The sequence below is a fragment of the Melospiza melodia genome, chromosome 3, assembly GCF_035770615.1.
Source record: "Melospiza melodia melodia isolate bMelMel2 chromosome 3, bMelMel2.pri, whole genome shotgun sequence".
NCBI classification, from domain to species: domain Eukaryota; kingdom Metazoa; phylum Chordata; class Aves; order Passeriformes; family Passerellidae; genus Melospiza; species Melospiza melodia.
The window spans coordinates 30,923,322-30,947,277 of NC_086196.1; the positions used below are offsets into that span (position 1 = coordinate 30,923,322).

Sequence of the window (23,956 nt, forward strand, 5' to 3'; positions counted from 1 at the left end):
ATAAAATTCACAGAATTTTATCTTTTATTATCACAACTAGAACCATGCAGAGATAAATGCACTGTTTTGGACAGAAATGGCAGAATCCAGGCTTTGTTTTGTTTCAGTCTGGAGCAAAACACTATAACGTCAAAGTGTCTGTAATGGAATTAAGCTCCACTTCTCAAACAATCTGCCTGAAATTTTGTCACATAGCAGGAAAACCTGAAATCTTGGAAGACTTGTCTCAGTACAGAAAACGGTCAGAAGAAACAAACCCTCCAATACACAAAAAAAATCACATTCCTAGGATGCTAGAAACTGTCCAATTTCTTTGCCAACCAACCAGGACAGCTGTGATGACAGGAGCTCATGGACTCTTGGCATCACATCACTCCATCTGAAAGGCTGCCTGAGTTCCTGGCAGCCCAAGCTCACTAACAGCCATGTAAATTTCTGATAAATTCTTAGTCTGGGATCCACCACCACAGTCCATATCTGTCTCTGCAATCCTGCCTCCACAAATTTCAATGCTAATAAGGCATCAAACTTTGTAGACTTTTCAAACTGTTCCAGCCAAAACTGTAGGAAAACCACGAGGCTGATACTCCCATTTATAATTTGTTATGAGACACTTAAAATGTTAGCACTTGGCAGTTTGGTAAGCTTCAACAAACCAATCAATAAACCCTCCTCCAAAAGCCATTTCCCTTACAACAACCAGGAAAGAGCTTAAGAGCCTTAATGGATGCATTTTGCTCAAGCACGGTAAACAGTATGGGAGATGAGAAGAGATATGGAGTGTCTTTCCCAAAAGGTGGCAATTCAGAAGCAGCTCAGGCTGCTCAGATCTGTTTAAAGCCAAGCCACAAGTCCATGGAGCTGTGAGAAGCCCAGGCTCCTACCAGCTCCATGGCAAAATTTTATGCCTTTGTAATTTATACACGAGTCTTGAAATATTCGGTCAGCAAGTGGAGTACCTTGCTTTTGGCAAGGTATAGTGCAGATGTTGGGAGGCAAGAGTGCTAAACATGGCAGCTATAACCCTTAACAGTCAGAAAACCCAAACTTTTTCCAACCAGACAGTTGGCATGTCTACAAAAAACGAATACAAATATAGTACACATTTGCAGATATATTAACAAGCTTGTTTCTAAACTCCACAAACAGCAATGAAAATTGTCAATGTTTCCTTCTGTTGCAATGTCCTTACTGCCAAAAAAATAGAAATTTATTTGGATCTCATATTATTATTCATTACAGACATGGTGTTGTGCAGTAATATTTAACGTGCTGGCATTAAATAGTCTCATGAGGGAAAACTCAATTTCAAGTTTTAACTGAGGTATTCTGGAAGTATGATACTTTCCCTAAAACAAATATCATTGCATAGTGAAAGCACATGCAAATATTTAATGAAATAATTTGCCACATTCAAATAAGGACAACATACAAACATCCCTACTCAACCTTTTGCTTTACCATCATTTCTGGAAAACCTGGAGCATAAAAAATTTTCCTTAAAAGGCAGAATTGTTTTCTGTGTTTCTATATTCACCTACACTCTGGAGTATTTATAACTGTCTACTTACATCTGGGGCTGAAGTTATGTGAGTCCATAAATGTGATTGACAGGGGATCCTCTGCATGCAGAGTGCTCTGGTCGGCGTAACTCCTGTCCATGGCATTCACCATGTGCGTCATCTCCTGACGGGTGGTTCCCATGGCATCCTTGCGCTTCTTTGCAAGTTTGCTGCCCAGCCAAAAAAAAAAAAAAAAAGTAAACCACCTTAATATTTGATGAATGTTAGTGTCTACAGTAATCATTCTCCATAATCCTGAGTGACTGATAAATTTGACTTATTTCCTTGTGTGCAATTTTTTCAGCGTGTGATAAAACTGTGCACCCTGCTATGAAACAGTCATGGTCTTGTGTTTTCTGTACACACACAAATGCTGTAATGGAAGTGCTTACTTCTGTAGTCTGGCAGTATTTTTTTTTCCCTGTGGAGTAATTATACTAATATACACAAATTAGAGAATATAATTACATTTTAACTGAAATGACAAATAAGAAGCATCTGTGCATGCAGTTTTATCAACCATCTCCATTTAAATATCTATTTTGATTCTTCTAAATGGATAATACATTCCCCTTGCTTGCGTTGTTGGGAAAAAGAGTCATGTAACCTTCTAAATTACTTTGTTAGTCAAGAAACCTATGAAGTAATAAAAGAAGCATAATCATTCAATATATATTTATATTAAGTATTTATATTACATTTTATGTAAAAGGTTGTATTGCCCATTCAATATACAAGATACAAGAGGATAGTACCACACTATGTCCTGGAACTTAACTTTGGTTCTTTGAAAAACAAAACCACCCTTTCGTTCTACCCTTTCATGAAGTTTAGGAACATCGCAATTTGACTTTAACAGTCTTACACTGACTGCATCACAGTTAAAGACCAACCTAATCTGTACAACTAAGCCCCTCAAATTAACAGCCAGTGTCCCTAAAGTGCACACTTCAGAAATATCGCACAATTCTTCCCTTTTGAGAAAGAAGGGGAAGGGATTTTTATTGTCTCCAGGAGTCAGATGGAAGCAGATAATATATTTTAATTATAACTTCAAGCATATATCTCAAGTAGCAGGAAGTATGCAGAGCAGCATGAGGTGGGCCTTGGTTCTGCAGAAACCTGTAACAGGCATCAAAGTGTTCTGAAATCTCCCTGGTTTCAGCTGAAGCCATGACTATAACACATTATAGATCCAACCTGCTTAGATGGATAAATCTGACACCACATGGAAGAGACAAAATCATCACTGAATATACTGAGTCCTTGAAAATGTATGTTTGAAACACAGCTTATCTTCATAAGCTTTTTCTGCATAGAATACCATCAAATGCTCTGGTAATTGTTTAGACAGTGTTTGTCTTACATTTCTCTTCACTAAAATGATGGCCAACTCTAAATATTTCATGCATATTTTAAGAGCAGAAAAGGATAATATTAGATACTTATTGCATATTATAATATTAGATGTTAGGAAGAAATTCTTTACTGTCAAGGAGGTGGGACATTGGCAGCAGTTGCTCAGAGAGGCCGTGGACCTCCCCTCTCTGGACGAGATCAAGGCCAGGTGGGATGGGGCTCTGAGAAATCTGATCTGATAGAAGGTGTCCCTGCCCACAGCAGGGGGTCTGGAACTAGATGATCTTTAGGGTTCCTTCCAACAGAAACTACTCTGGGATTTTGTGAAGATTATCCGTCCATGTACTTGTTGAATCCTGGGAGAGTTCACCAGAAAGGACCTACACTGTTCTGTAGGGCAAGAAGTACTTAATGCATAATTAGGAAAATGTTACAGGGCTGTCTCTTAAGTTAACAGTCTTGGTTCATGATGAGGTACCACAGTGTAGAATATGGATGGATAAAGCCCTCCTGTGAATAGTAGATTCTTCCACCAATCAGACTCATGTCCTTATTTTGTCAGATTCCCTCCCTCTTTTGCTCTATCTACAGATGGAATAGTTGGAAAACTACTACTCAGTAACATTCTCACTACAAAAAATCTCAAAGGTGGTCTCTAAACTTATCTTTTTTTAAATAAAACTATTGTTTGATGGGGTTATGTATCAGTTGTTACACGAAAAATAAAAAAAAATCTGTTGAATGTCCCCCCACAATGCTTTATTCTATACATTTACTCCACACATTCCTTCCAACTTAAGAGAAGCCAGTTCAAGTGATGCTCTGGTTGAACAAATGAAGACCATAAGAACTTCCAAGAGTGAAACTGCTCGAGCTTTATAACTGCTTCCCAATACTATCAAAGGCTTCACAAAACTAGCATTTCTAGTTCAGAGTAGTTTTTTAAGTTTCAAAGCGTTTCAAACAGTCTCTATACACTGAAGATCACCTTCTTCTAACGTCACCTCAGAAACAGAACAAAAAGACTATTACATCTCATCTCTCGATGATATTAAGCTTTTCTTTGAAGCATCACTTTATAACAAAACCTGCTAGCCACGCTAAATAAATCAACAGCTATTAAGGCTTTCACGTTATTACTTTATTACAGTAGCTACTTTCTAATTCTTATGCTCTGCTTCAATGCCTAAAAAGGCCTATTGTGTTGTAGCACTGCAACCCGAAGCTGCTGGAAATGGGAGGACAGCTTTATTGTTCAAACGCTCCAGGCTCCCTTGGGGTTTGACAATTTCTTTTTCCTTTCCTTTCCTTTTTTTTTTTCCTTCCCTCGCTCAGCTATAGGCACATGCAATCTATGCTTCATGATAGTTAAGCGAATCATTAGGTTAAAGAACTTGAGGCTGACAGAAAGCGTAAATGATTCTCATTATCTGCTAAAGGATTCATTTGGGTGCATCTGCTCAGGTGGGTGTTACAGTGGTTGGAGGGGAAAGGTGCTCCATCATTGGATGAAACTGTGTGGTTAATTATCTTGAGTAGAAGCAATTGCTATTTAACAAGGAAATTATAATTAGTCACAATAAATCAGAAAATGGCAGTTAGCTAAACCAGCCTTAAAAAAAAAAAAAATTTAAGTTTGTTTAAAGAAGTAAATGAATTCTGCTTAAAACTGTGGAAGAGCATCATTATCAGACACCACCAGTTCATCAAAGCAATTGAGTGCATCTTAGAACTCCTCTGAAGTCAAGCACTTTATGCATTTATTTAAAATGAAGGATGTGTGTAACTGCTTGCTCAATCACAGACAAATTTGTCAAGAGTCCTCACAAAAATTCATTTGGTCAGCAAGTATCAAAAAAGCCAGTTTTGCTTCAATGAAGCAGAACTTTTATACAAACCAATGTCATAAAATAAGATCCAACTTAAGAATGTGTATGCAAAGCACCTCAAACTCAGAAGAGGCAGACCAGAAACTACTTATAAACATTTGGCATCTGCCTACAACCTGCATAGGAAAATGGTACACAAGATCACTCCTGAATTGATACTCTAAGAACATACAGGTGGTGATTTACTGGCACAATTCACTAACTAGGAAATGGGAAAAGATCTTTTTTCCTCAGTGTGATGTGTTGCTGTGAATCATAATGCAAATTAAATTATGATTATAATAAATTAAAATGATAGTTATGGAAAAAAACTGCAGCAAAAAGCTAAGTCTCAGTATACAGTCAGAAATACAATATCCCTTTAAAAAAAAGAAACAACAGGGTAAGAATAACAGGAACAATGATACAAGCAATTTTTCAAACCTGAGAACAAGGAAAGGTAACTATCAATAAAACTTTGGAAAAATTATAGAGACTGTTTTTCTTTTTTAAAAAGGGATACTGCATCTTTAAAACACATAAAATAGTAAGTCACCCGTATTCTACTTACAGATAGTAGGAGTAAGAATAGTAGCTCCTCCTGGCAAGCAAATCACAGACAGTGGAAAAAGAGAAGCAATGGTGAATGAAAAGCGTGACTCTGTCACATCCAATAAAGCAGAGAAATGTGCGTTTAAAAAAAAAGTTGAAAAAATTCATGTTTCTTTGGTTAGCATTTCAACTTGCTCATGCACAAACTAGCCTTACTTTGCCATGCAATTAAAAACAAAACAAAACCAAAATTAAAAAAACCCTAGCGTATAAAAATGATTTGCTTTTTAAAAAGATCACTTGAGAAAATTACATGCTGAGATTTCACTTATTGCCAAAAATTTTGAAAATTAAATGGATTGTGTAGTTTCAACATGCAGTTCAGCATAATATAATGATTACCGCCTAGATGTCATGACAAATGAACAGCTGTGTACAAATCTTGTGCAGCAGATATGCTTTTTACTTTTCAGTCACAAAAAATAGGGTTTCATTAATAAATACATTGAATCAGAAAACAATTTCTTGTCATTCACTTTAACATATTTATCAGTACACAGTTGTATACGTATATGTTTGTATGCGTACTATGCGTAGCTATATGAGTACACACATTTTAAAGAAAACTGCACATTTCCAGCAGATATGTGTGTACTGGCATATCCACCACACATTTCCTGAATGCAAACATATGCTTTCTATTTGAAAATCTTACAATTGGAAATGCTGATGTAGTCATGCTAAGCATTAAAAACATGGAAGGTAAACAAATGGAAGGAAATGAAGGACATTTGGAAATAGTCCAACAATGATTTCAAAAATAAAAATGGCATTGCTTGTTAAAGATGCAGTATCCCTTTTCTTAGCTGGTTTGATTACTCCAGTAGAAGTCTTTAAAAGCTGTTAAGAGCTTAATTCAGGAAAACTTCAAACCAATTTGTACAAAATGATCAGGCGAAGCCTAAAACATCTCAAGCTCATAAACAAAACTGCTTAGTACTCCATTTTTCAATAAAATGTAATGCTGCATTTAATCAGTGATTTGAGATACTGGTGGCTGTGCATACGACTTAATAAACTAATAAAAATGCAGAAACCATTGTTTTATTGACTTTTTCATCTAATAAGCTGTGGTCAATTCGGGTACCAAAAGGGATACTACATAATGGATCACTGAATAGGTACACTACAGAGGATGATTCAGACAGATCGGTTTTTAGTCCCACCACAACTAAGTGAAGTGTGTTTTGGCATGTGTGAAGGTGTCAGAGTTTTTTCAGCTGTTTCTGCCTTCATTATATGAATTGACCTGATTCACTAGATGGACTGATTTAACTCAGGAACAGAGATTTTCTATATTTTTTTAAGAGACCTTGACTAAAGCTGGTATAAAAAAAGTGCCCATTTTCAGTAAAGGCAGAGGTGGAGGAGAATGGCACACCTACAACATATGCAACAGACAACCAATTAAACTATCATGATGGAAAATTGCCAAACATTAAAGATTCATTAAGCAGGTTAATTTCTCGCCTATTTAGAATACAAAATAGTACAGGACTTTAGAAATATTATGTGCTATAGGATGATGATAATTTCTAAAAGGATACTGCCTTCACAGGTTCTGAGGAGGGAAATAGGGGAAAAGGGAAAATTAAAAATATCACTTCACAGATATAATTAACCCACTTTGGCCAAACAATTCAATAGCGAAAATTTGAGCCTAATAGGACTCAGAATGAAAGAGGCAAAAACGATAGGAAAAATGTACACATGGATTTGTTTGTTTGTTATTTGCAAAACTAGTCAATCGCATCTGGAAGTGACTGACACTCTGTAGTGTTAGACAGTCCCTCTCTCACACACAAACACACGTGAACACACAGAGAATTTTCTATTAAACGTAAGGGGACCACTGTAACACTCACTAAGATGATGTTTCCCAGCACATACCATGCTACAAAGCTACAATATAGAGATTTCCTCCTAAAAGCTGAAAAACAACTTCACTTTTGTTTTTCAACAGTCGTGTAATAAAGACAACTGGCTGACTGTATGTCTTTTTTGTACATGATGAGTTGGACCTTTTGCATATGTGTAAATTCTCAGCCACAGAGGTAAACAACAGAGAAAAGTAAAAGCACTTTTGGGAAAAATCACATATGTAGCTAACTAACACAGAACACTATAAGCATACCTAATGTTTCTAATGCAGACGTTTCTTCTCCAAGTTATATATCTCCAGGGATAATTGTAAAAAGGCAATAAATTAAAAAAATCTAATGCAAACCAGCAATGATAACATATAGAATGATCTTAATTGATAAAAATAATAGCAAGATGCATTTCAGAGGATTATATGCAACAATCACAAAAAATACTTTTTATTATAACTTCTGCAAAAGGCAAGGGAACGCAACGCACACACCATGGGAAGGCAAAGGGCTCATTCTCTCCAAGAGAAATCAGCTTGTGCCAGGTGAAGGGGAACCACCAGGGAGGGGGTGCATGGAGAGAGAGGAATTAGTTTCTGTACTATAACTACGGAATTATAGGGACATAGTATGGACTTCTATGCCAGGTTAAAAGAGTTGCAACTACTGGGAAGGCTAGGCTTTGGAACACTGACCAAGCAATAGGATAGCACAAGTTGCTACAGGTAGGAGGACTGGGATGCAGGGATAGCATTGAACAATGCCAGAAGATGGCGATATTGCTTACTGTCTAAGAAAGCACTGAAAAAAATTCAAATTCACTCAAATTAATACACTTTTAAACAATTTCATGCACTAAGGACTCACTAGATAATTTTACAGTGATGCACTATGACTTTTAAGAAAAAACTCCAGGTTTACAAGAGCATAAATAGAGGTATAAAATTACATTATTTTGCAAGTTGGGTAATAACATACAAATAACTAATTAGAGCCACATAGGGAAAATAATATTCATTAAGTGGTTAAAACATGAAAAGTGCAATAAGTTATTATTTTTCCTTTGCTTTAAAAAATAAAAAAGACACCATGAATTTCAATTCCACCCACTTTAACAATCTGTACATTCTTCTATCTCCAACTTAAAAATCCTTAGAAATAAATACGAGAAAATGTATAGTTATCGGAATCTTAAATAGAAAGATATCCTAAGAATCACAGCAAAACCAAAAGAAAACACAAGAAACTAATCCAAAAATTGACCAAAAGGACCGACCAGTCCCAAAACTTTTTTTTTCCTAAAGACCTGTAAAAAACAAAAACATCCCCCCTCCTTGTTTGATAGGGAGAGGAAAAAAAGGATCAATCAGCACAGATAGTTTTCTTACCTTTTTTTCACGATCAATATGACAACAAGGAGAAGTAGGATGAATACCAGAATTCCAGCACTTATTCCTGCTATTTTCACCACTCGATCTGTTTGTTTAGCAGGATCTGGAATCACCTCAGGTTCTTCTGTTGCTGCTGCTAAATTAATCAAAAAAAAAGAAGTTATTTAAATGTGTAAGCACTAGAGACAAGGAAATAATTTTTGGTGATAATTTTCAAATATGCGTGTGTCTTAATAAAGTAGTAAAAATATAGATACCGGAATCATGTGTTTAAACATCTACACATATACATGTAGACAGACCATAAATTAAACAGAACAATAGAATAAGCATGGTCAGATAGAAACCAAAAGGATCATGAAGTCCAACTCTTGGCCCTGCACAGAACCATCCCCAAAAGTCACACCATGTGCCTGAGGGTTTTGTAGTAACACTTGTGCTCCGTCAGGCTTGGTCCTGTGACCTCTTCCCTGGGGAGCCCATTCCAATGCCAAACCATCCTCTGGGAGAAGAACCTCTTAACAATACCCAACCTAACTCTCCCCTGACACAGTTTCAGGCCATTCCCTCAGGTCCTGTCACTGGACACCAGACAGAAGAGATCAGTGCCTGCCCCTCTGCTTCACCTCACAAGGAAATTGTAACTGTAATGGGGTCTCCCCTCAGTCTCCCCTTCTCCAGGCTGAACACACCAAGTGACCTCAGCTGCTCCTCATGCAGCTTCCCCTCAAGGCCACACTGTCTTTGTTGCCCTCCTTGCAACAGCAAGTATATGTGTATGTATACAACTGAATAAATACTTGTGTGTGTGTGTGTGTGTGTGTGTATGTGTATACACACACACCTTTGCACAGGCAGAAGTGTTTATGTACCTGGATTTCCAAATAAGTTACTGTATTAAAAAGCAGAAGACAAAGCAGAGACTATCTATCAACTTACCACCATTATTTCATTTAATGTTATTTTTTTCAGATATTAAATGTAGAGTATTTAACACTGAATAGTAAGAAAACATTTATGCACAAATAATAAAACACTTCTTTCCAAGCCACAATGTGAACTGTAGTACTTCTGTCCTCCACGCAGTTTCAGTCCACCTTTGTACATTAATTCACCTTATAGCATCTGGTCTGAGATCTGCATTCTACTGGGAATTATGATTCTCTAAATAAGGTCATCCACAAAGCCAAGCTTAAAGTCAGCAGTAGTTTTATTTCTGTTTATAGGCCCTGAAAGATACCCCACAAACCACTGCTCTACAGAGAGATGAAGCCAGTCCATGACACAGCTGAGTGGGCTGAGGCTACAGGTTACAGCAGAGAGAAAAATAGAATATACATGTAAGTGCACAACCATTCAGTCTGCACCTCTTTGCATAACAGCCTGCTGTAAAAAGGATCAGGAACAGAGCTTTTCCAGCCTGGTAAAAATATAAAAAAAAAAAAAAGGTTTCAGCAAGGGGTAAAATCACTTGAGATGCTTACTTGTAGAATAGAAAAGGCTTTTCAGCTCTCTAGGTCCTGCTTTCTAAGGCTGTGGCCTTTCCTCTACTCACCGGCAATAATGGGTACAACATGTGCTTGCTCTCCCTCTGGCCCTTCTTCTCTCACACTCCACCCAGCATCCACCCAATGCCACTTGACTTCTCCCCTCACAGCATCTTCATGTGTTACAAGCTGTTGGTATCATCATACTAATGTCACTGCACAGAAGGTGTCCCTTAGTCTGAAAGAAGGATGCCTCTCAACAGGTCACCAAAAGCAGCAGAACAAAAACCAAGGTGAAGTCATATGAGAGAAAGGCTACTGCTCTCCTGAAAATCAACTCCATTCAAAAAGCCAGTATAGTCATTATCAGGGATAATTGGTAACTAATACTTTCTGGGTTTAACCATGTTACACAGATCATTTCTATTTGTATTCCATGTGTAGGAACCCAAAGCACCCTTTGAGGGAAGGATAATGCTCTTATTTAAAATGACTCTTTATTACTTATTTCTGTAACCTTCATCTCTGCAGTATCTGAACCTGTACTAACAACTTACCCTCAGAAAAACCTTCTGAGTTAGGAACGTGCTCTCTTCCAGACACCACACGAGAGCTACACAGACAGTGAGAGGTCTGGCAGTGCTTTAATCGTAAAACTTAATCATCATCATAAGAATTCATCATTATAATCATCTCTCTCACCTACAGCTTGAACTCTATCTGCTGAGAAATACTAAATGTTTCCTTCTGTATGTAAATACATGCCTGCATGCACACTTGCATACATAACCTGTGAGGAATGAATACTATATTTTTTGTTTGCATTATATGTGTTGTTGAGGTGTCAAGGGATACAAGTAGGGATCAGGCAGGAGATGTGTGCATGTACCACACTAGCTAGAACTAATGTCAGAGGCACATATGATGTTGTCTAACAGAGGAAATGAGGGGCATGACTTCTGAGGCAGAACTGGAAGATTAAGGTATTCAACATTCTCAGTGCTTTAAATGAATCAACTCCCAGTCCAGGGCTAGCTGGGCTGGATGTGACAAATGTGAATGAACATTTGATAAGCACTAGAGACAAAAGGCCAATCAGTAGAGTCAAAGGACAAATCTAAGATAAATATAAATGGTTTTATATGCCAATGGGGGAAAAAAAAGTCATGTTTGCTATATGGAGTACTGAGAAACAGCAAGGACATGGGAAGGGTAAAGAGGGAGTGTGCAGGAATGGGATATTTGCTGTGTCTGGAATTGTACAATGTGAGTGCAGCTGGCCAGCTCTGACCTAGCAAAGGTAAGAACTACTCAATCTGCAAAATAACTAAGGCTGGAGCAAGAGATTTAGTTGTGTGGATGGAAATTTAAGGCCAAGTCTCTGAGAGATTTCAAAATACGAATGACAGGGATTGACCTGAAGATGCACTTCAAAACTTGAAGGCTCAAAAATACATCCAACAGTAAAGGCCTTGAGCTTAGATCAGGACAGTGGTATTTTCAAAGGAGTATTAGTGATGAGAGGGTGAAGGGGAAAGAATTACCTGTTTCACACTTCCCTGGAGAAAGACAGGACCCTTAGTACTTGATAGAGCAAGTTGCAATATATGTGCTTTTCAGAGTCATGTTTAAAACTACTGCATGGCCACACACACAGCTGCTTCATTCAGAAAAGTTACTTTACGAAAAGAACTATCCACATCTCAGAAAATCTGAAGGGAAGGTTACTGAGGGTGTTTATATATTTGGCTAACTTAGGAACAGGTGTTTTACTATATACACTCTAGGAAATAGTTGGTTTGGATCATCAGTAACTTCAAAATGAAGCTCTCTGTCAAGTTTTTCGAGCAACAGTGGAAAGCCAGAAGGATATCTACTGCTTGACCATTTGTTCTTGTTTCCTTACATTAAGGATTTTAAAGCAAGGGACAGTAACTCATTCCATGAACTTTAAGGCTACTTATGAGATGAAGCTGGTGCCCACTAGAAATGCACCTCAGAGTCCTAAATTAGTTGAGGAAAATGTCATTGAATGGTCATACACTAAGAGTATAATCAATGGATGAGCCTACTATACCCAAAATGCTAAAATCTACTGGCAAAATGATACCTGTCTTGCCAATATAAACAGAAAAAATTGCTTTGAACTTAAATGAAGCCAGGATTATTACATGTATATTTCCAGCAACAGATAATATATGAATCCTTTAGACTAAATTCTACATTTGGGGACTATATGAAAATAATCATAGGTATAAATCACACTGTAATCTGTATGTATTGCATGCAATAATTATTTTGAGGCAGCCATTGAATGTAGCACAGAATAATTTAATGAAACTTATGAATTTGAAAGCATTTCCTATTACTTGTGTTTTAACTTTGATAGCTCAAAGTGTGTTGCAATAACCATGTGTGATCTTACCCATATATAACCAGAGAGAAAAATAGAGAAATCTTGTGTCTACATGTTAAACCTATGCATGTAAGTGAATATCTCCTGGCTGCTGATTGCACAAGGACTATAGCAGCAAGCAAACTTCTGCTTATTCTGAGAACTCGCTTTCTCTACCCTCCACAAGACAACCAGAACTTAGTTCTCTGAAGGGGCTCTTCTGGAGGCTGAGCTGCTGATTTTTCCAAACAAAACAACTCAAGTAACCAAGGATTCACAAAGAACAAATCTTGCCTAACCAATTGAGCGACCTTCTATAATGGAGTGGCTACATCAGTGGGCAAGGGAAGAGTTACAGATGTCATCTATCTGGACTTTTGTAAGCCTTTGACACGGTCCATGACAACATCTTAACACAAAATCTCTAAATTGGAGAGATACAATTATTTTGATGACTGGAATTAACTGTGTATTTCTAAAAAGGGCAAAAATGCTCTAAAATTACTTAAGATACAAAACCACCTGCTTTAATAATTTTTAATGCTCATTTTTGGTAATGTAGTCCTGCAATGCTCTCTTATATCTTGAACATCAGACTCTATAAAAAGGTAATTTATTGATCTGAGAAAGAACCTTGCATGATAACAGAATCATGATCATACAAAATGGACTGTCTATTGACTAATAATTCCTTTGGCCAACCTTACTATAATAGATCTTGAATTAAGTGTTAATTTTTACTCTGTCTTTGCCTTGCATATCAATATATGCATTTTTGATCCTGTGAATCTGAGAAGAGATAACCCAACAGTTTTCAATCCATGCAAACTCATCTTCCTTAAAATTTTCAAGAACAGTTTCTGACCTGAAACAGAGCGTTAACTACATTTTCCACCTGTACAAAAATAGCTGCCTGTACTGAAGATTTATGAACTAGACTGGGAGGTGAACACTGGATTTTAGCAATTTATCTGCTTGCCTTTCTTCTGAACTAATGAACAGCAACAACAATCATATCCCACAGTCCCATTCAAAAAGTTTATAAAATAACTGTACCCAGTGATTCTGACTCTGCAAAATAGCCAGTAACAGTCACCATATAAGTTGTTCTCCTTGTTTTCATAGATACTAGGAGAGTATTCAATCAGTCAACTCCCATGATTAATAGCACGAAGTTCAACTGTGAACAGCACTAAATTAGACTAGTATAGCTAACTCTCTCAGGGACAGTAAAATTCTAAACAGGTGAGGTAGAGTCCATCTTCTCACAATTTCCTGTTTACTTAATTACTCTAAAATTTTTAAGCACGTTTTTAATCAAACACACAAAAAATCCAATATCTACATCTAAAATTGAGCATATGCATATTATTTACACTTAATTTTTGAAATATACTGCGGCATAAGGAATCCAGTCGTGGTATGTATTTCTTTCCTGTCTTTTCCTTCCTTCTGTGGTTCAAAATTTACACAGAGCCTTGCAAAATTGTCAGGGAATTTATGACACTCAGCACAAAATCTATTCGTCTATACCTTCCCAAGAAGATGGTGTAGGAATTCAGATAATGTTATTCTACTTGCTCATCCAAACACAATTATTCAAGCAGAAAATTCTGGTAGGATTTTGCAGGGCTGTTTGCATGTTACCACTAAGAGAACAGCCAGCCTTCTAAATGACAGCTTTTAAATCAGAAATTTTGAACAGCATTTTTATACTTAACCTTCTCACCATACAATTTGACTCTCTCAACATTCACAGCATTTTATTCTGGGTTTCCTTTGTGTGAGCGAGGATAGAAACTCAATTTTATGCATGATTAAAGCTGCTATTTTATTACACTGCATTTTCTTTGAATGTTAATTTCTGTTTATGGCAGATCTTTGAATTCTCACAAACTGGTGTTATTGCTGCATAGCTTGATATTCAAAATAGCTGTGCTCAAGATAATCTGTTCTGCACTTTCGTTATGTGACATTCAAAAACTTTTAATTAAATCCAGGAATGACATCTGAATGAGTTCAACAAGGTAACATCATGATAACATCAAATGAAACTGAAGGTATCTCTGGAGATGTCAGTCTACCACCTGAGAAAAGAGCTTGTTGAAAAACCAGGTGTGATTCTCTGACATTTTTTTTTTAATTGCCCTGTGTTTTAATCATCTGCCCAGAAAGACTGTTCCACCTGCATAATTTTTTTTTTACTATTTTGTTACAGTGATAATCATCATGCAATTAAAGAAATTGTTATAAGTCTGAAATTTAATTAATAGATTAATAGATTCAAGTTCAGTGAGAGAAGATCCATAACCACTTTTGGCTTTATCAAGTTTTAAAAAAAGCCTGATCTGATTCTATTAGCTGAAAACATTTTAGTGTATATTTGCAGGGATTGGGGGACAGGATGTGCAACTTGTTCTAGCAGACTATGCACATCATTCATGAGGTCTTACAGATATCCTCACATGGGTCACTTTGGTCCAGCACTACTAATTTTTCTTTCTCAAGCTGAAAGATGAAGATACATTTAGTGGGAAAGGAATCTCCACAATTTTCCCTTCCCTACAGCTCCTACAGATTTTCTCTCTTGGACTACAGCTTCTGGGAGACGAAAGACATGCCAGAAGTGTACTGGGGTTTGGATCAATCTAAGCTGTTGCTTCCAGGATTCTAAATTACAGATTTTTTTAGGGTGGCATTATTAGAAAGAAAAATTGTACGCGACTGTGAACAGAAACTGTGATTCCCTGAGCTGTGCTCTGAAGTGTCAGGTTCATCCCTGTCACCATAGAAACCAGGTTCATGCCTGTCCCAAGGAAGAGAGTTTTAACAGGCTCTGCCAGTGAAAAGGGGGATCCCAGGCACCACCAGCCTCTTCTCTGAACTTGTCCTGAAAGGAGACAGTAATGAGGTGATGCTTAGATAAAATCTGCTGTCTTACATTTGTGTTGCAACATTCTGTGCCAAATTTATCCTCACGAGTGTCCCTTGCTGGGGAAAAGGGAGAGGTGTCACCACCTCCAGATGCTGCCAGCTGAGCCTAACAGAAGGAGCCCTCAAGGTTCCAAAGCTTTGTCATATTATAAGTTAAGCCTTCAAATGGACAAAATTATATATGACTATGTTCTCCACATAAAAGTTCATTGCTGCAGAAATGGACACAAACACTGTTCATGGGGCCCTTCTGACAGCTAAAAAACCCCAAAAACCAGCTTCAGGCTAACCTCTTCTTTAGTCAGATTTGGGAAGGTGTAAGGAGCTGTAGAAGTTAGGCACTGGGAGACTCACAGTTGGCTGCGCATACAAATATGGCGTCAAGTAAACAGGTTACACATCCTGCTTTCAGATAATGCAGAAAAATAGCCTGAGCTTATGCTACTGGATACCTTTAAAATTATGAACACTTAGCTTATAAATATTTATATACATTTTAATTAATTAAACAGTCTAGCGCAGCATATCTTGTCCTACAATTAAGGATAATGCTACCTGAAATTCCTGTATAATATGTACATTTATGTATAAAAGACCAGTTCCTGCCTAAGTGCTGATACGCCTTCTCAAATTTTGATAAATGTTGCTTTGATAAGTCATATACAATAAATAAAAAAAACAAACCCAAACACATCTTTACAACTCTCCAGGACTTTCAGATCACTTAATTAATAGTACTACTTTGGTAGGAAACTGTGTGGATATCAGAATCATGTGAACCATGCCTCTGCTGCTATAATGGTCTGAAATGAAAATTAATGAGGGCTCTGAAATCAGTAATGCCCATGAATTTATGACCAATTAGCAAAGAGTTTACCTTAATAGATTCAGAAGTATCAAGTGAAAAAAGTGCTGAATCTGTTTGCCTCAGTAGCTAAGAAACATTGGACATGAGCAAATGAGGAGAGCTGGAGCAGGAACAATGCTGAGGAGACAATGTTCCTGCAACACCCTGCCCAGCTGTCCATGGGTCACATTAAAAAAGAAAATTAATGCCATCTTTCTACTACATTTGCCACTAAGACATAGTTTTGGAGCCTGTACTTTGCAGGCACTTTACTATCCTTAAAACTATGGCAAGGATAGGATTTGGTTATGGGGAATTAGGATGTTCAGTAAAGGTCATAATCCACAGGTTTTTCAGCTTTTGAATTACAGGCTGCTGTCCTCTGCCAGAAAACAGCTGTTTGTGCAGAGACAAACCAAGTTAGCTCTAGGGGGTCTGGCTCAGGGATGCAACTCTGCCCTCAGGACATAAAAAGCTCTGGGCCAATACAGATGGCAACACTGACAAGGCATTTTACACAGAGGTGTAAACTGAAGTTACACTGTCAGCTTGTAGTTCAGTTGGGACAGGACACAAGATAAACTTGTGGGTGAAGGCTTCTGAAATGGCACCTTTCAAAGCAAAGGGCAAACATGGCCAGAGGAGCATGGCCTGTCTCCATCCCACAACATCCCTGCCCAACAGAGTGGAGATTCCTCCTGGTCACAGCCTGTGATGAAGTGCAGGTGGCTGAGTTGCCTTTGGAACTTTCAACTCCAAAAATTTCAGAACAACTTATGTTGTTGAGTTTTACCTGTGGATAAATTCGAGTCTATTTATTAGTCTACTTGACACCAGAAAATCCATGGCACAACCTTTTTTCTCCCCTCCCATTCTGGACTGCCTTAGCTTCAAAACAAATAACAAATATTTGAAAGGAATCAGGATACCATATTTCAGGGATCTGGCAATGTGTTTTTTTCAATCTTTGAAGTTCTCTTTCAGGTCATTGTTACAAAATTGTCAACAACAGTGCAAAGGCTGGAAATTTACCTGAAAAAATCCTAATCCATGTGTTAACCCTAATAAGGTTTTAGAATCCTATAGATCTTCTAAAAGATAAACTACTGGACATATTAAATGCTTGTTATAAAAGATCTGATCTCATAGTGTAACAGCTGCATGTTTGAAATATTGGAAAATTCAGAGAAATACCTAGTTAATCTAGTTAATTGTTTGTGTCTTGCCAAAAAAAAATTCAAAATAAGGTTTTCTTGAGCAGCTTGATGTGTTTCTTCAAGTAGCCAATATAGAAGTAGAGATCTAAAACTTCAAACAAAATTTTTTCATGGCATGTGTACTAACAGACCTTGAAAAGGGTATGTAAAAAAACAGATGTAGAAATACATAACACGCATACTGTAAAGTATTGGACTGAAACAATGGAATATAAATAACTATTACTCTCTGATTTCTGGAAAGAGATATTGGCTAAGAATGATACTCTGATCCACCTCATCAATAAGCCATTTAAAACTTACTTGTTGGATGGACTGCTACCATTTCTTAAGGTCACTGTGATTATTTACCTTATAAGCACAATGGACCTGTTGTTAGACCTGTTACAGCATTTTTTCCTGGGAACACATAAAAGCAGTTAGGATCTTGCTAATGAGATCATTTGTTAAGTTAGCGTTTGGCTACATTACAAATCAATCAACTTTCAAGCTTTACTCTAAACAAACTGCCTTCAAAAACATGTGTTTTTAAAGATAAAATCTCTCTTGCTGTTATAAAATTTCAACTGTGCAAGACACTGCACTGAAAAGTTACCCGGTGTTGACAATGAGTCCTGTATGACTTGTTATCTCAGAATTAATTATTAAAAGAAAATTATTTAAAAAGCAATATTTGGTAGCAAATATACAAAATGCCTCATCTTTCCACCAGATAGCATTCAAGAAGTTTAGCAGAGAAAGTACATTATCATGATCATTATTACTTATATGACATGGTTTATGTGGAAAAATATTACTCTCAAATGCCTGAAGTTACATTTTGCTATATTTATTGGAAATAGCATTCTATGAATAACTTCTGCTAATTTAGGCAACTATAAAATTGCAAGTGAGAATTTACTGGTAGTGTAGGAGTTGCAGAGTTAATCCAGAGCTGTGTAATTACACTGAAGGAAGTAAGGACAGATTAACTCTTCTCCACCAGAAAAGTGCAAACTCTCACCCTGAACGATAGCTCAAAATACAGAAAATGAGATGAAAAATTTTCTTATATCAAATGCAGTGCTAATAGCATTGTAGATGGAATCAAAAAATGGAGGAAATGAAGAGCAGAAATAGTCTTTCCTTTATTCTTTCCAAAAATCCAAGTCCATACAAATTAAAGCTTCTATAGTACTAAATCTAGCCTTTGGTAGCAGCCATCAGTTGTTCTTTGCCATTCAGAATGGTGAAAGGTGAGAAAATAAACAGAAACCCTCCAAGAAAACAAGTGGTTAATTCTTCCTTTGGAGGTGGGTTCTAGTTTTTCCAAACATGCATAGATTAAATTTTATACATACTATATATATATAGTTTATATATAATCTTTAATAGCACCCATCTGTTCTTAGTATCCCAGATTATTACTGTCATGACTGCCAGCCTTCAGTGTTTCTTCCTTGTAAAATTTGGTACTTTTTCAAATAGTCAAAAAATAGAGAAAATATATATATATATATACACATACATATATATACATGAAAGGGCAAATATATATATATCCACATACATATATATATATGTATGTGGATGTATATATGTGTGTGTGTGTATGTATATATACTCTGAAAGAAGAAAATATGCTTTTTTTCACAAGAGTTATATTCTTCCATTTAGAGAAAATTCTCACAGCTTCTTCAGTTCTGTAATACCTTAATGACATGGTGCAGTGTTTGTAGGAGTCCCCTGGGCTGGCTGGGAATTGCACCTGCACCAGCAGTGCAACAGCCATGGCAGAGAACTTTTTCCTTTTTTTCCCTTTTAAAACCTTCCCATCTGAAGAGCATCCACTCACAGAAAGTTACATGGGTCAAAACTCCTGAGGTTCTTTGGAACTTTTTAGCACTAATAGGTGTCTTAAGCAGCTGGATGGCTGGGAGCAAGAGGGGAAGGCAAATATCCTCTTCCAAACCAGCTGTACATCACAGCAGGCTGCAAGTACTGTCTCAGCCATTACCCTAATTATGCAGTTGCTCCCAAATCTGCTTATCCAAATACATCTGAAAGGTCTTATGTCAGCACTTTAAGCTCAGCCACCTGATTTTGGACTGAAACATCCAAAGCCGTGGTGCTTATCCGTGCTAGTCTACCAGCTGTGATGTGAGGGCAGCAGCCTTTAGCTGGCTAAAAGCTTTGTCATCTTCTGCTACACCAGCATTTCCAGCCCAAATATGTTACCTAAGCCATAAACTCTGTGTAAGTCAAGAGTCTCTCCACAGGCTTGTTTACCATATCTGACATCTAGAAATGCAACCATAATGACTCTGCAGCAACATGCAGTTAATGCAATGACAACTGTATGAAAAACACACCAATAATCACAGCTCTGGCTTGACTGCCATTGATTATTGAGTTCAGATCAGCACTTGTAAAGATATTAAAAGCCTTTCATACTGTGTCATTGCCTCTCTGTCTATATATTCCTACATTATTAATGTCAAAGAAACTTTCAAGCACGAAGAAGAGATGGCAGTCCTGCAGACTGCAGGACAAAACAAGCCTGCAAGAAAAAAGAGCGTGTTTGCCACGTTCTGAACCTTTGGGTCTACTTTTTCACATTTTTCCTTTTAATACTGAAGTTTTGTTGCCTTCAAATCTCAAACTCTAATTAATCTGCCTCGTCTGAAAAAAATAGATTTTTTATTATTTCCATTACTCGAGCAAATATTCACACAAGACAGTGATGCGGAACCAAGTGTAATAGAGAACTTTCACGACTAAAGATAGATGAACTCTTTATATCTGTTGTTATACTGGTTCGTATAAACTAAAGGAAAAGGAATTTTTTAACTTCACAAAGCACGGGCTATGGTAGAGTACAGTGAGGCTGTAGGAAAGGTAGCAATGGACTGTGTGGTATGCAAAATTAAAAGGTAATTTTCAGTTTGAAAATTACTTTGGTGCTCCCTCAGCTGCTGATGCTTTACACAGGTATAAAGTGTTGGGTTGTTTTTATCCAGAGGATAAAATTTTCTGCTCTGTATTGGATATGCCTTGGGCTGCTGCTTTCTCAGCTAGTTTATACAGGAAAATACATTTGTATCAAAAGGAAAACCCTCAAACATATATTTGACAAAAGTTTCAAATTCACACACAAATCAAAATAAACAAAGCCAACTATAACATGCAAATATTCTATTATGATTTATGTAATGGATTGTCAGCAAAGAAGATTACTGTTCTGGTATTTATGCTTTAAATCTGGTTTTAGGGTTTTCAGTCAGTTGTGATCTGATTAAAATGTGACTGATTTGGAGGAGAAAATCACCTTAAACTGATGGAGTGCCAAGAACTCTTGCAGATGAGGCGGCAGAAATATCTCTGTTGAGGCCCTGAGCTACGTCTAATAATGACCAAAACCAAATTTGCATCTTAAAATGAGAAAAAAGATTGCAATAAACAACTGACATTAAAACAATGTGCTCTAGTGTTGAGCACACAAGCTAAGACACACCTGTATATACCTCATTTACATTGTTCCTTTGACAAATGTGAATAGCATTTTCAAACACACAGGCCACTCCACACTGTGAGTTCCCATTTATAAGCAGGTATTCCTGGCCATTCAGTGCAAAAATGGCCTTTCTTCTTTTCAAGGAAGGGAAAAATGGCTTTATTCACTGACTAACTTGATATGACTTTAATGAATGGTTCCCTTCAGCTTCTTATTGCTTTAAACCCAAGGAGTGTTATCTATCAGCTTTCTTAGAGACAGATGGACAAAATTGTCAAACTTGGGTTGATGGATTCACACTCATATTCAAACAGCACCAACACAGGAGATGACTTTCAGATTGCTTGAACAGCTCTCATAAATCAAATGAATTGTCATAGCTTAACCAGTATGTGAAAAGAAACATACACCTGGGAAATTAATACTAGCCAATGAATGGAATGGCAATATCTGGTAAGACCTTCTCTTGCCTGATTCTGATGTAATGATAAGTCTAGTAAGTACTTCCTGAAAACATAATGCAATCTGACATGATCACGCCTGTTATCTACCAAATATTCAAAAAGTAAAATTAAATACAAAACCATTTGCATATTTCAAGTATTTAAGAAACAGAAAGTAGAGAACAATATAAAGTATTTCTGAAGCAACTATTAAACAACTTGGGGCTACATTAAACTTCATAAGAAAACTATAAAAGCCTTTTTTATCACTACAACGCTTCAGCAGGACAAAATACTGGAAAAGAAAAGTAAGAAATTTAAATTAAATCAGTGATTTGTGATTGTAAAATGTTGGTTTAAATTGGAGTGGAATTGTATCCCTAGCTACATGAATCTGAGAGATATACACCAATGAAAAGAGAAGCAAATCCAAATGTGGATCTCTGTGAGTGAAAGAGATGGCCTATTTATTTCCTTCTTTCCAAGGGCACGATCCAGACCTGTTACAGTTGTTACTTCACACTCTCTAGAAAGTCCATCCCTAGTGCTGGTTAGCAATGGGAACTCCAGAGCAGCTACACATGCTGCCACCACAGAAAACTGCTCTTAATTCTGCATAAATTGTCTGCCTTTTTGTGAGATGGGTGGAACAGGAAAGCAAACAGTGCAAGTAATCATGACTAAAAGGCACTATCAAATCTGCTTGGAGTCATTTACAGATCAAACTTCTGGGGTCACTGCTAGTAAGCCTTCACCTCCAGCTGGAGCAAGTACATCCCTTTCTCCTTACTGTGCAGACAGAAACAGCCAATCAACATCACTGAAATGAGGGAAGTGGTGTTACCTTCTGCTCAACAGAAAATATCAACAAAGATCCTGTCATTTAAGCTACCCTTACCTTTGCCCCTGCTTCACAATCAAATAATTACTGTCTCAAAGTACTGCACTACTTTTACTCTTGATGTTTCTGTAAAGGTGTTTAAGCCTGTATACCTTTTCATAATCTTAAAGAAATTATCTATAAAAGTAACCTCTACTGACCAAATGAAAGAATCCAAAACAGATTAAGTCTAAAGATATACAAAGTAATGACTTAATTTCCACGTCTGTTTACTTTTCAAAAAAGTTTTACGGCCATGGTGAACTGGTGTGAACAGGTTTTTTAACTAAAAAATGTTCCAGTTTACTTCAAATATTTTAAATACTCTTTACATTCAGTTACTCTCTTGAGACCTGGCAAATCAAACATCTCCATATGCATTTGAGAGCAGGACTTCTACAGAAATCAAGGGGGTTATGCCAGGATGAACAAAAAATCACTTTTCAATAACTCTTAATGGAAACTACCAAAAGAAAAGCCTTATTTCAAGATTCTGTCTTTTGCTTCATGGAACATAGTGAACAAAGATGCCAATTTAAGGACTATCAGTTTACATAAAAGCTATACTTACTGAAACATTTTTCATTAATTAGTTAAATGCATTTGCTCTAAGCTTCCAGCAGAATCATATGCAAAAAAGTCTTATTTTCAGACATTTACAGCAAAATGCATTTATGCCCACTAACAAAAAAAATGCCTTATTAAACATTCATAGATGTTGCAGTTATTTATTAAATCATTTTTTTCCAGAAGATATTTTTATATAATATCAATTTTCACTCTGTTTATTGAACACTTGCAAAGCCTCTTCTAAGAAACACGAAATATTTTACTGAGCAACAATACACTAAATTTCATTCTCATACACTCACTGACTTAACAATGTTCACTTAGTGAATGCAAATTCTAAACAAGTTTCATCACATTGAACCATCTTACACTAATCTTGACTTTTGGCAAGGATATAAAGCACCATTAATATTCAAGAACTTTTAATTAGAAAAATGCTGATTGGAAACCTAGTGACAGCAGCAGCCAAATCAAACAATTTTTCTTGAAAAAGGCAAATAATTGTCATCTCATCATTCCACAAGAAATAGCTCTCTATGCTGGCATGTACAAATATCCTTCTCCCATTGCACTTCCACTACGCCTATGCTGCTGCAGGTGAGTAACAACTCTAAGGAACTCCTGCTCAGAGTTTTGCAGAGACCTTTTTCACATGCTTGGCTCATCAAATACTTTAGTAACAGATTTTAGTAACAGATTATGCCATCTTGGATTTCATTCCTGTCTTCAACACTGGATCAGGGAAGATTACAGCTGAGATTAGGCTGAGTTAGGTTCATAGCTGGGTTATCCCTCCCTCTTCAAACAGGGCTCCTTGTACTTCCAGCCGCAATGAAATGAACAGAAATGGTTTGAGAATAATTTGTAAGGATAAAGAAGTCTTTTCACCTGAGCTAATACATTAAAAATTTCAAGAGGGATGCAGGCAAAACAGCAAGAGAGTAGTAAACTGAGACTTTTCAGGGAGGCAGAACTCAAGGAATTTGGGGAAAATGCAAGTGTGGAGTAGCACACTCTGGGAATTACA

The 23,956-nt window shown here is 36.9% G+C and overlaps 1 protein-coding gene across 7 annotated transcripts in view; it reads right to left on the reverse strand.

Annotated features, from left to right (window-relative positions):
• PTPRK (protein tyrosine phosphatase receptor type K) overlaps nucleotides 1–23,956 on the reverse strand; it is a 312,897-nt gene that overhangs the window by 27,324 nt on the left and 261,617 nt on the right. For 3 of the 7 annotated variants that reach the window (XM_063151151.1, XM_063151150.1, XM_063151148.1), the window contains exons 14-17: nucleotides 8,661–8,799; nucleotides 7,536–7,577; nucleotides 5,361–5,390; nucleotides 1,572–1,732 (exon numbers count right to left, since the gene is read on the reverse strand). In XM_063151151.1, the coding sequence (XP_063007221.1) occupies nucleotides 1,572–1,732; nucleotides 5,361–5,390; nucleotides 7,536–7,577; nucleotides 8,661–8,799 (372 nt within the window). The remainder of the gene's footprint in view (nucleotides 1–1,571; nucleotides 1,733–5,360; nucleotides 5,391–7,535; nucleotides 7,578–8,660; nucleotides 8,800–23,956) is intronic. The other 4 variants (XM_063151153.1, XM_063151152.1, XM_063151149.1 and 1 more) reach the window with 3 other exon arrangements.